The following is a 13348-nucleotide window of genomic DNA, read 5'->3' as shown; positions in this document are numbered from 1 at the left end:
CAGGCTGAAAAACAATATGCTGATCAGCTGTTCTTTGACTACTGGAGAAAAGGCAGCATTGGAGTTGGTGATGATTATGAAGCTTGGGGCAATGGGCAGCAAGTCTTTTGAGGTAGTGGTGAATTTATTACTAAAAAAAAAAAAAAGCGAGCCACTTAAAACTGCAGGCTACAGGCAGCCCGTAACCTAACATTCCTGAAAGAGATTCCTTCTGAATAGGTTGGATTATAACTTGCATATTCCCACTACTGCTGGCAATCTTTCTAGAGGGCATCTGGTTGAAAAATACTTTACTGCCACTGTCTGTATCCTCAGAATAATTTCCTTTATAAATCTCTTTAAGCTGTTAGAATTTTTTTAAAGCTTTCTCTTGTAAATACAGTGTGGTACATATTTTATTGCTTTTATTCATTTGCCTGTATTACTCTATTAAGTTTTATTGCCACGTTCTTCTATTTTAATCATGTTCAGTGTTGCATTATTCCCATTATACTAACATGCTATTAAAAAAATATCTTAAACTATATCTAACTACAGTTCTCAAATTTCTCTACCACTGTCTGAGGGTCTAAATCATAATTACACTGGCGTGTGATAGATAAAAGTTCTAAGAAACAGATTAATTACAAGGTTTCAAAAATAGGGGAACATTATTCTTTTCTTCTTTTATTCCAGTAGTTTTTCTAGCACTAGGTAAGAATACCAGCTACCATTACTTCCCTCAGTAGCTACCGTAGCTAACATTATGGCTGGTTTGGAGAACATCCAAATCCCACTCCTGGCTGGCCCCTCCCACCCCACCCCGTCCCTCACAGGAGTCTCCACCACTCCTTTTTTTTAAAAACAACAACAACAAAGTTTTATTGGTTTTTAGGAAATAAAAAGGAAAGGAGTGATGGAAAGGGTACAAATTTTGGCAGTTGCAATATGCGGCAGGTGTCCCCTCCCCCCATACTCATGGTATACATTTAAACAAAATTCAGTACTAAATAACAATATTTAGTCAGCATGTAAATTCAAGTAGTAGTTTCAATCAATTTATATCAAGCAAATTTTCTTACTCATTTTTGTGATCTGAGTTTCCTTGGTATTGCCCCTTCTCCCCCCGCCAGCAGAGCTCCGTCCCGTCCCGTGTCCTGTATGTCTGTTGTAAGATCATCTGGTTTATCTAGGAGTACTTTGTTTTTTTCCATAAAGGCCTGAGCCTCTATGGTTGTGTTAATTCTAACTCTTGTATCCTCCCAGAATATTAGCATACCTTCAGGCATCAGCCATCTAAACCACACCCCCTTCTGGTAAAGTTTATTCGCTAATTGCGAATAATTTTTTCTTTTCTCCCTCACTTTCTTGGGGATCTGTTTCAGAATGGTTATTTCTCTATCTTGGTATTTCAAAACTTGCCCGCTTTGTGCACTCAGAATTTCATCTCTTGTGGTCTTTCTGAGAAATTTAATGTGTACTTCCCTGGGTACATTGTGTGTTCTAGCATATGCTGAATTTACTCTATAAACCAGGTCTAATTCCCACCCCATCTGTTGCTTCTCTTTCTGAATGTATTCAGCCAAAATTTCATCATAATGTCCCTTAGATCTTCATCATCTGTCTCAACCACATTTTGAAATCTAAGAAAAAAGGACATTCTTTCAAATTCTATTTTCATCTGGTGGATCTCAAGTTCTTTGTTCCCCTTCTGCACCCCTTCCATCTCCCCCCTCATCTCAGCTGTCCCCCCCTCCAAAAGTTCCAGTCTCTGTGAGTTTTTACTGGTCTGGTCCTGGTTCTCTTTAAGCTCTTCTTTCATCTCCTTCAGTTGACTTTTTATCTCCTCTTGTCCCTTTAAAATTTGTTGAAACATTTGTTGAAAGTCTGTCTCAGTAGTTTTAGGCTGCATCAGAGATGTTATCATTGGTTGCGTACTGGGACTAGATGCTGTAGATGTCGGGGTGGAGGCAGCAAAGGCTGGCTTCCCCGGGGGAGGTTTTTTAGGTGGCATTGTATGAGCAATAGAGAATTCAAAGTCAATACAGAGAGAGATCAATCAGGGAGGGAAAACCGCTAAGAGAGTTCGAGAGACTAAAGGTCCAGGCAGAAGGGGATTTTTCTGGTCACAATTTCTGGCAATAGAGAAATAAATCCTTTACTCCAGGGAATCCAAATCAGCAAGAGATTTGTCTGAGTAGCACGGAGACAAAGACAGGAAGCCTGAAGTTCTATAGGTGGAGTCAGTTTTCACTGTTTATAAAGACAACGGAAGTGTGCCATCTTGCCCTGCCAGCTCCGGGGTTAAGAGGCATAACAGAAAGTTTTCAAAGTTTACAAAGTTTTCAGATCATTTCATTTGTAAGGTTATAGTCCAAAATTAGCCTTTGCTATGAGCGTGGAATCATTGATTGGCTCTCTCCCTCCTCCTCCTCCAGGGCTGAGAGCAAAAACAGTTTACAGCCGCCTGTCCGAGGGGGGGGGGGAAGTCGCCCTCCCTCCAGCCGCTCTTCTCCAAACCAAGATGAAAACAGTTTTAAGTATAGCTGGCAGTTTCTTTGTAAGCAAACAAAAGGAATGGGGAGAAGTTTCCGCCTCACCGCACAGCAACCGTGTCCTTCAGATTGCTCATTCTTCCAGCTGCCTCCTCACGAAGGCGCCGGAGCGCCTCCCCATCATGCTTCCCGGTGCCTAGGGCGATGCGGGGGGGCCCCTGGCCACCGCCAACTCAGGGGATCCCCCGCGGTGCCGCCCCTTCGGCAGGAGCCTCTACGGGGCGTCCTGTGCCCCCCAGGAAATGAGGGGCCCACCAGGAGAGCGCGGGGCGAGCAGAGCCTGCCCGTCGCGATCAGCAGCCGGAACCGGAAGTCTGGAGTCTCCACCACTCCTGGCTGGCCACTCCCACCCCACCCTGTCCCTCACAGGAGTCTCCATGCAGCCCCTTTTGGATGCGACGTAAGTGCAGGGCCTGACAGAGGTCAGGGAGGGGAGAAAATAGGCCTCCAGGGAGGCTGGAAACAGGCCCATTTTCAGCCTCCCGAGGGCATTCAGAGCCCGAGGGAGGCAGTTTTCACCCTCCCAGTGGCTCGAGGAAATCCTCTGGAGTCTGGGGAGGGTGAAAACACTCCCACCCTGCCGTGGTGTAGGAGGCTGACAAGGCCACGCCCATCATAGCCACGCCCACCCAGCAACCAGGCAGAGAACCTGTTGCTGAAATGTTTGAAGCCCACCCCTGTTCCCACTAATTCTTTTGTCATCCTCCACTTTAAAACAGGGATAGATACTGGTGGCATTCAAAAATGATCTCACCAGCAGGTGGAATCTAATGATATTTTTTCACATTAATTTTTAAGAGCATAATTAAATGAAGACTTGATGGCTTCGGTGGTGGTTGTTCTTTCCCTCTGTCTGTCCATTTGTTTACTATTTTGTTTATTAGCTTTGTTTAACCATCTTCCTTCCTGAAGAACTCTGAAGTTCTTGGAGAACTTGAAGCTTCTATGTAAGAAAGGTATTAGCCTCATAAATTCTTGATTCGTTTTCTACAGCTTCTGGAGGATACCTTTGTTTCCTTTACAGGCCCTTATATAAAATTCTAGATTCCCTCCCCCCCCCACCCCCTTCAGCTTATGTAGGCTACCTTTGCTTTCTTGGTGTTGCTCCTCATCCTTACTGAAAGCAAGAAAGTACTTACAGGATCTTCTCCTCTCCCCCTCCCAGCTGGAGTTGGTTGTTTAACAGTTTGTGTCTCCTAAACCCAGCAGACATAAATGTAAATACAGTTTGAGTTCAAGGGAAAGTGTGTGTCCTTATTATAACTGGAGTTCATGGGGCAAGGTAGGGGCAAGGATTTTAAGATTTCACAGCAAGACTAGATAACCAAGAGCCAGCTACTAAAGAGTTCGAAGGAAAATGCAAGATGGGTTGTTGGATAAATTGTTTTGGCAGTAAGCTACCTTCTCCACCTGGGGTCTTAAATAGAGGAGGCTTGGAGTTCCTGCCTGAGCACAGTTGCCATTGATCATTCCTGGGTTTCAGCACCACATTGCCCCTAAGGAGACATGCTTATGTCACTTGCTCCTCTGTGCAACTGAACATTCCTCTGCTTTCCTGCTGTTTAACTCTTCACATGAAGACAGAGATTCCTATGGACTGGACAGTGAGACTGTGGCTTTAGCCCCAGAGGCTAAAATTGTGGGTGGTGATATCTGATGCCCTTGCAGCACTGCTGTGTCTGGGACTATCTGCATTTTGACCCAAAAGAGATGCTCCAAAATACACACAAGCATGAAAATAGATCTGGCACTGACTTATTGAAGCAGCTGTATCTTCTTCTACAATCATTTAGCTGGAAGGAAGCCTTCCTGCAACAGCTGAGTGATCTAAGGAAAAGATGCAGCTGCTAACCTGCACCACCATCTGTAAAATAACACCTCAGTGGAATTGAAGCATTGCACATTTTTATTCCCCAATTTTCTTCTTTCGTGGTCTTCATCTTCTGAGGATCATTGATCAACTAGAGGCATGACCAATTACAGGTAGTCCTCATTTAGCAATCATAATTGAGATAAGCTCTGTCACTAATTGAAACATTTGCTAAGTGGGGAATCACATGGCCATGACCCTGCTTTCATTTTTCCAACTCTTATGCCCCTTGAAATGGCTACTCCTGTGCTGAGATAATTAGCAAGAGGGAAATTAATCTTTGTATTTACATTAATTACAAGGATAATTAGGATTAGAGGATAGGATTGCAAGATAGTAAACAAGCATACAATGGGGAATACACCACGTTGTCACTATTCTCCAAAGCACCTGAGGGTAGAACAAGAAGCAATGGGTGGAAACTAATCAAGGAGAGAAGCAACTTAGAAATGAGGAGAAATTTCCTGACAGTTAGAACAATTAATCAATAGAACAGCTTGCCTCCAGAAGTTGTGAATGCCCCAACACTGGAAGTCTTTAAGATGTTGGATAGCTATTTGTCTGAAACGGTGTAGGGTTTCCTGCCTAGGCAGGGGTTGGACTAGAAGACCTCCAAGGTTCCTTCCAACTCTGCTATTGTATTGTATTTTATTACACCAGGCTGCTGTGTCATGCACTTGGATCTATCAACCAGGGTGGGGGGAGGGAGGCTGGCTGCTGGTGCCACTGCATTCCTTCCAATGTGTATTCCACACTGTACACCTGCTTACTCTCTTATAATCCCTTTCTCTCCCATTTCTTCACTCTGCAACACATCAGGCATAGGAAAATCCATACTGACTAGAAAGGCAATCATGTGAGTGAGGGATGCTGCAAAGGTTGTAATGTAGTCATTGGTAGTAAAGTTACTTTTTTTTAGCGTAGTCATAATTTTAAATGCTCACTGAATATTGCAGTCACTAAGTAAGGGTTATCTAAACAATTCATTTCTAACCTACAAAAGCATTGTTACAATATTTACAACAGCAAAGCAGTAGGCCACGGGATCCATCCTGTGGATGGATTTAAATGTACCTTTAGGGTAGCGTCGCTTTATATTTATGGAATCTAATGCTTCCTTTTCTTTTCATTGTTCCCAGATTATCGTTGGAGAAACTGCAGTGTTTTGCTTACAGATGGCCACACGGGATTTTGAAAACCAAGAAAAAACAATATTAACTGGAGACTGTTGCTATATAAACCCACTGGTGCGCAGGACTGTCAGGTTCCTTGGTAAGAATATTGGGTGTTATTTTCTAATCTTCGTGCATTAGGATGTGTCATCCAGTTATGTAAACCTCTTGCTCTATTGAATTACCTCTGGGTTCTTGAGGTTCCCAACTATAATCTTATCACTCCTTTAATAATAAACTCTGCTCTTGAGAACTCTTGCTCTGCTCTATAAGATCCAAGCCAGGATGCCATTGAAAAAACCAACATTCTCAGTTTGTATAAGTTCATTGCATCTACTGTACTTCTGTATTGCTGAGATGCAAGCAACTATGTGTGGATTAGCAAGGTGGTCTGTCGAGTAGAGATCCTAGCTTGCATAGAATGACATGACCACAGTTGAAGTAAAAGTGGCTTTGGATTGCATTTATGGCACCCTGGCTAAATATGTTAAAAACAACTGATATTTTATTTACTATTGCCAGGGAACACGCAGGCAAGGGGGCAGCTAAGGTTCACAATTACTACATAGATTCTCTACTTTATTAAAATTAGAGACCGCTGGATTTGACATACCTGGCCATTTTCATCCTGTGTCTATCCTTTCCCTTTTGGGGGAACATTGTTGAGAAGGTGGCCAGGCTGTAGCAACAGAGAGCTTTGGGGGAGGCAAACTATCAGCCAGGTTTCAACCCAGGATATAGAATTGAAAAGGCTTTGGCTATGTTTGCTACTGACCTCTGGTGGAACTGGGATGGTATTAGTACAATCATCCTGGTTCACCTTAATCGCAAAGTGGTTTCTAATATTATCCTTTTTATTATTATTCATTTGTGGAAATTATGAGTGGGAGTTCTTCTTTCTTTGTAGTTGGATCCAGACAATGTTGGCAGGGAAAAAGAGACAAGCCAAAGACTTCTGATATATAGGATGTCTCAGGATTCGATACTTAACATCTGCATAAGTCTATTAGCTGAGGTATTCGGCAGCTTGGGGTCAGCTCTCACCAATACACTGATGGCATCTCACCTCAGTTCAATCAGATCCTTCTGTCAAGATCTCGTCCCAGTATTTGGAAGCTGTGCAGGGGAGGATAAGGAAGTACAGATGCAAGCTCGGCTACGAGAAGTTTGAGTAGTTAGGGGAACTTGGATCACATGGGAAGAGGACAAAAGAGTTTCAATGGGTTAAGATTACGCTTCCCTCTTTAGGACTGGTGATCATTTGGGGGTCTCTTTGAACTCACAGCTCCTGCTTAGAAGATATGTAGCAATAAAACTCTTACAAATTCATCCAGCACACCAACTGCACTCATATCTAGACCAGGACAATCACACACACTTGGTGACCTCATATGGGGTCTGTAGCAATGAAGAGCACTTGGAAGCTGCAATTGATCCAGAATGCAGCTGTTAAGGGAATGACAAACATGCATGCCACCCTATGCCAATAGAGCATTTCATTAGCATGAGCTGAATTGACTAGCAGTAAGATTCTAGACTCACTGGAGAAGAGCCTAATGCCTGGAAAGATTGAGGGCAAAAGAAGAAGGGGACAACAGAGAATGAAGTGGCTGGATGGAGTCACCGAAGCAGTAGGCGTGAGCTTAAAAGGACTCTAGAGGATAGTAGAGAACATGAAGGCCTGGAGGAATATTGTCCATGGGGTCGCTATGGGTCGGATACGATTTCCCAGCTAACAAAGATTCTAGATGCAGTTCAGAGAACTAGTTACTATCTATAAAGTCCTTGATGGCACATAGAATAGAATAGAATAAATTTAATTTGTTAGCCGCTCCCTCTCCAAAAGGACTCGGGGCGGCGTACAATAAAAACCCATACAATATACATATAGATACAATACATACACATATACACATAAACACATACACGTACATATACATGGAGGAGGTAACAATCGCCAAATGCATACAATAATAATAATAGAATTAAAATTAACAATTAAAATACCCTCAGTTAAAATTACAAATTTAAAAATTTAAAAAAGGCTGTCAGGAGCAATGGGATAAAACTATGGTTGAGCCAGGCCAGCTAATTGGAAAAGGTTAGGGCATAGATGGTTCATAGGATCCAAAACTTACCAGTAAAGAATCGCCCCCCCACCACCACCAATATTCACTGGCACACACAGAGAGAGGAGCAATGATTCTACCTGTTACAAACATACCTAAAAATAAATCAAGATTGCAGTTAGCGTGCCTGCACTGGTATGTTGAAAGACAGGACAAGGTTCTGTATCGTTTTCATTTTATCTTAGCAGTGTGCCTTTCGCCAAGCTTATATGCAAACCATCTTATTTATTTATTAATCAACTTTTTTTATTAATCAGATTATTCCTTTTATTGCGCTACTGTAATAGCAGCTTAATTATTATTTTTTTTCCTTCCCTTTCTTTAGGCATTTATGCATTTGGACTTTTTGCAACAGACATATTTGTAAATGCTGGACAAGTAGTAACTGGGAATCTTGCACCTCATTTCCTTGCACTTTGCAAACCCAACTACACAGCTCTGGGATGTCAGCAGTTTACACAGTTCGTCAGTGGTGCAGAGGCTTGCTCTGGAAATCCTGATCTTGTCATGAAAGCCCGAAAAACTTTTCCTTCCAAAGAAGCAGCTCTGAGTATATATGCAGCAACATACATCACTGTAAGTAAACCCGGCAATTGTGTTTAGGTTGTTGGCCTTCTCCTCAGATGACTTCACTTGTAGATGTCCCACAACCTTTTCCCGTCACCACTGCAGCAGTGTGAAACCTGCTTTCGTTCCTATTTGACAGCTACAGCAATGGTCAGACGATAATATAAGCCACTTGTGAATAAATGGCCTATATCATTACAGAGGTATCAGTCATATTGACTTTGGAACAGGAGTGTGCAGGAGTTCCAGATGGTGATGTGATTGACATTGTGGCCATTTACTTCTCTCCTCCAGGGTTTGACTCTTGGCTTGTTCATGCCATCCACAGAATCGTTGACCTTACTTTGAGTTCATGCATGGTTCATTCAGTATTTCGTTCACCAGATTCATAGCTTAGGTAACGTCATATGTCTAAGAATCAAATGATCCTTTTAAAAAAAATATATATCAAATTTTCTTTTTTTAAAACCTTAAATTTCGATTGTGTGCTGAGAATGGGGACGACACTTCTCCACTTCTCAAATGCATCAAAGGGCTAAGTACTGCTTTTTGATAGCACCGCCTGCTGTTTCAACTTCAAATGATACGTAATAATTAATTCTGTACAAAGTGGGCTTTGTTCGTCTCGGTGAGGCACTTCACATTGGGGAAGTGATGTTGGGCTCAGCACGGCACAGAAGTGATGCTGTTGCTTGAGGCTGGATTGAGTCAGCATCACTCACACTCTGGGACCCCGAGGTGATGTTCTTCTTACTGAGGAGGCTTTCCTCTGTCCCATATATTAGGCAGATAAAAAGGGGGGGGGGGTGCGCTTCGGAAGCAAAGCAACAGTTTCATTTTGCTTTGTGAAGGAGCTTCCAAAAGTGGCTTCAAAGGTTTGCAAAACTGTTCTTGTCTTATCCTTCCAGAGGGTTGTACAGCATTGCTACAGGAATACATTAATGTTATAAAGATAAGGAAGAAGCATAGCCAGAGGGCGTTTTGATGGTCATCTCATCTATCCCCACTGCTTGATATCCAGAGAAGGGTTGAAATCCCCCGTGAATATTTCTCCATTCTTAAAAAGAATTCTTGGTATAGTGCAGTGCTTCTCAAATAGTGGGGCGCGCTCCCCAGGGGGGGCGCGAGGCTCCGTAAAGGGGGCGGGCGAAGGCTCCCTTTCCATCTGGGTGCAAATGAGGAGCCAGGAGCAACAGGCGGGGTCCCGCCACCACGTTCAACAGTTTGCTTTCAACTGGGCTCAGCCCGTGTGTAAATCTCCTCTTGCAACCCTCGCTTGCTCTGGGGATGAAGAGTAGCGGGCGGCTGCGAGGGGGTGCTCAAAGAGGTCTTTGTGGCCTCGCTCGCGTCTCCTCTGGGCTAACTGGCGGCGAAGACTGCGGCGGCGAAGGCGGCGGACTGGAGTTTCCCGATGAGGTTGCCTGTCCGACCAGCCCCCGCTGGCTCCTGGCTGAGGGAGGAGCTGCCGCTCCGCCTTCTCCGAGCGGGATCCGCGCCCTGCAACTGGCCGCGGCGGGCGAGGGGAAGTGGGAGCTGAGGCCGCCTGGTGGGCGGGGACGTCCCTTCACGCTGACCAGCCTCTTGCTCGGGCTACCCTGCAGCCCGCCGGCCGACCAAATGACTGACCTGCAGTCCCAAAGCGAAAGGAAAGCGGTCGGGCGGAGGGGGCGCTCCCTTCTTTTGGCAGCCCCCGTCCGGCGAAGGAAAGGACGGCAGAAAGGCCGGCCTAGCCCCGGGCGCTGTGCGGAACTTCGGAAACCAAACATGAAAGAAAGATTGGATGCCACAGGGGCAGCCCGCGTTGCTTTGCAGCTTCATTGGAAGGCCCAAATTGGAAGCAAAGCCAATCAATTTTAGTGGGTCTTAACTCTCTGGTAGATAAGACACAACAGTGTCACCCAGCATCTGACTTCTCGTCGGATGCGTTGCATTATTCAATACAGTGTTATGCAGAGGTGTACTTATAACAATTTTATAGACAAATGATACTATTTACAGTTGTGCGAGGGGGCGCGAAATGTTTTCTTTTTCCTAGGGGGAGCATGACAGAAAATAATTGAGAAGCACTGGTATAGTGGAACTGTGTGTTGGGAAATACCCAGCCAGGATGATTCAAGCAGGGAATTAGCCTTGAATTGTTGCACAGCTGCAAGAGATCCAAAATTGCTAAGCTCCATAGAAACCTATCTATCTGTTCCCAAGAGAAGGCAAAGAGTCTGGGGAGATTCCTGTATTAAAGGGAGAATACAATATAATAGTTAGCTTATACTCTACATGTGTGGATCTGGTTGCTTGCGCCTGACACTGAGTCTTTTCAATATCTAATTGTTGGGTTACGTGTGGCCCTTTACAGTTGGCCCTGTGTCCTGTTGCAGATAGTAGTGCAGTCATCCCAACTTTATGGTAGGCTGCCTAATAACAGCATTATTGTATTGGAGAGAGACGCTCCCCCACTGAAATAGAAGGCAGCCTGTCCATCAACTGACCAGTGAGCTGACAAAGTGAGTGTGATGAAAGGCTATACGTGTAAGGTACAAAATATTAAAAGTTCAGTTGCATGTCCCTCTCCTTACTTTTTTAAAATCTTAAGGCTATTTTAAATGCCATTGTTCTTCCCTTTGTTCTTACATTTCTACAAAAAAGGTAAATTGCAAATCTTTAATTAAGCCACTTGCTTTTGTTTACTTGTTTTATTTTTAACAGTTGAGGTTTATAATTGTGACTGGCTTTGGTATCTCAGCAAATTATTGTCAATGGCGGGATTTAATCTTGGTTTGGCGATCAGCTCATTCAGTTGATCAAACAAGATAGAGAACTTCTTCTTTTGACTTTACTATAACCTTGCATTGTGGGTAAGGAAACCTTTTCCCCCACCCTTCTTCTTCTTCCAAAGGAGTAAAAAACTATTGTTGTTTTACCACTATGTTGGTAAGCTGGTAGTCTAGTATGAATTTAGGAAGATTTCTTTGCAATCTTGGAAGTAGGAGAAGATGCTTCCTTAGATTATTGTGACCGCCTATCTGGGCATTCTGAAGGTTGAAAGGAACAATGCAGTTCTACAGGAGATTTGTGGAGTTCTTGCTAACGTATCAAAATTTGATTGATAGTGTGACAGAACAAGTCATAATTCATATAGACAAACCCTTTATGCTTTACTAACAGCTACATTATTGAATTCACTCTAAGGCATAAATGAATAAGACTATGTCCAAGTCCAAGGATATGATCTGAAAACCCATGCTTTAACAACCTTGCAGATGTAAAACAATCCAGAGTGTTTCAATACCTAAAGTTCTGGCAACTAAAGAATCACAGGATATAACTAATAAATATTGATAAAAATGTGCACAGTTAGTAATAAATTCCTTACTACAATATTCCCCCGCACACACACTTCAGTTTATATGTGTATATAGTTTGTAAAAATACAGAATGGGAGATCTTACCTTGCAGGTATAAAGTCAACAATCTTTTGATGTCTATGGCCATTTGCTGAAAGAGAAAAAAAAGGGTGTGTAATACATTTTTTAGATTTCTTTGGCATTAGAAAAATTTGCTGTTCAAGAAACTCCAGCCAGATATATTCTATACAATTTTGACATATGCAGCTGTGCCTGTTTTAGAGCATAAGTTGCCTGTAGCAGGTATCTGTTATTTTAAGCCTGTGATTTATGTACCAGAATCAGGCAGAAAATGCTCAGTTTATTTCAAGTGCGAGATTAGTTTATTGTACGTTGGATCACATGTAATTAAATCTATTATAAAAACATGCAAAACTTGCTTAAACTACTATCATTGCACCAAACTTTGTTTTTCAATTGGCTTTTCATACAAATGTAAATAATTAACCGAAATACATAAGGAGAGATAAGAACATGCATGTGTTTCAAAATAAGCAAGGGAATGTTTTTATCCTGTCAGAGAGCATTTTCTTTCATTAATGCTCACGCTTGGTTAGCAGAAAAAAAGATGCAACATCTTTTCCTTTTTTTTCCCCTGCTGATGTGGTTTTATGTGGAGCCCCAGTTATCTAATTCTTCTGCATGAGTGAAAAACAGCCTTGGCAGGCTGACTTGACCACATTAATGTTGACATTAGGGGGCCTTTTAGATATCCAGAGCAACATGATTACACAATATTAGTTTAACGCATGCTTCATTTAGGTTTGCAAGTTGAAAATCATACATCTGAATTAGTTAACATAACAATTCCAGAGAGAGAGAGAGAGAGAGAGAGAGAGAGAGAGAGAGAGAGAGAGAGAGAGATCTGCATGTTAAATTAGATGCATATAACAATATCTCAACTTGTATCTATATAGACATAATTACTTAGGATATAAAAGCAATGGCCACTTTGGGATTGAAATGGTATAAACAATCAAAACCTGATTGAAAAGTGATAAAGAGCATGTGCTAGCTTTTATGGTTCTCTGTTCAAAAGATTCATATAAATGCCATACATTAAAAGATGCATTACAACACATTTATTAGAGAAAGTTATATAGGGAAATGAAAATTATTCATGACAACAGATGTGGATTTTGTAGAGTTTTGAATTCCTTTTAAAGAAAACATTATGCAGAAAATGTAATGGAAGGAATACTATAGTAACTGTGACGTTAACAAAGACTACATTTAGAATTATCCATATGCTTTTTATATATATACATATAAAAGGGTTTTTTTTTCTTTGAGAGAGGGAATAAAAACAAAAGTATAAAAACAAAACTATTCAATTATCAGAACTCTTTGATAATTTAAGGAAATGAAATCAAAGCAGCAGCTAATGCCCCATCAAAATTAAAGCTAATTTTTAATATTGTAACAAAGAAAGAATGGTTTGGGTCTTAAAAATTCATTTTTTTACTTATCAATAGAGCAACAAGGATTATTTGGGATCTCTAATACAGAGATATTTATAATATGAAGAAAATAACTATCCTATATCCATGAACAGTGGATAATATTAAACCCGGCTTGCATTACAAAGCCTTTATTTACAACGTATTGTGAAGTTGGAGGTCCATTTATTGTACATTGTGATGTATCAGTGTCATGGTTTGCCACTTCACTCAGA

General features: G+C 42.0%; 1 protein-coding gene across 1 annotated transcript in view; it reads left to right on the top strand.

The window, feature by feature from the left end:
* The window catches only part of PLPPR5 (phospholipid phosphatase related 5), a 93512-nt gene that overhangs the window by 42360 nt on the left and 37804 nt on the right, over positions 1-13348 (top strand). Inside the window, exons 2-3 of the mRNA XM_081948001.1 lie at positions 5544-5676; positions 8031-8281. Coding sequence (XP_081804127.1) covers positions 5544-5676; positions 8031-8281 — 384 coding nt within the window. The remainder of the gene's footprint in view (positions 1-5543; positions 5677-8030; positions 8282-13348) is intronic.

This window comes from Natrix helvetica (assembly GCF_964273705.1).
Source record: "Natrix helvetica genome assembly, chromosome: 3".
In the NCBI taxonomy this organism is placed as follows: Eukaryota; Metazoa; Chordata; class Lepidosauria; order Squamata; family Natricidae; genus Natrix; species Natrix helvetica.
This window is presented reverse-complemented; position numbering and strand designations above follow the sequence as displayed.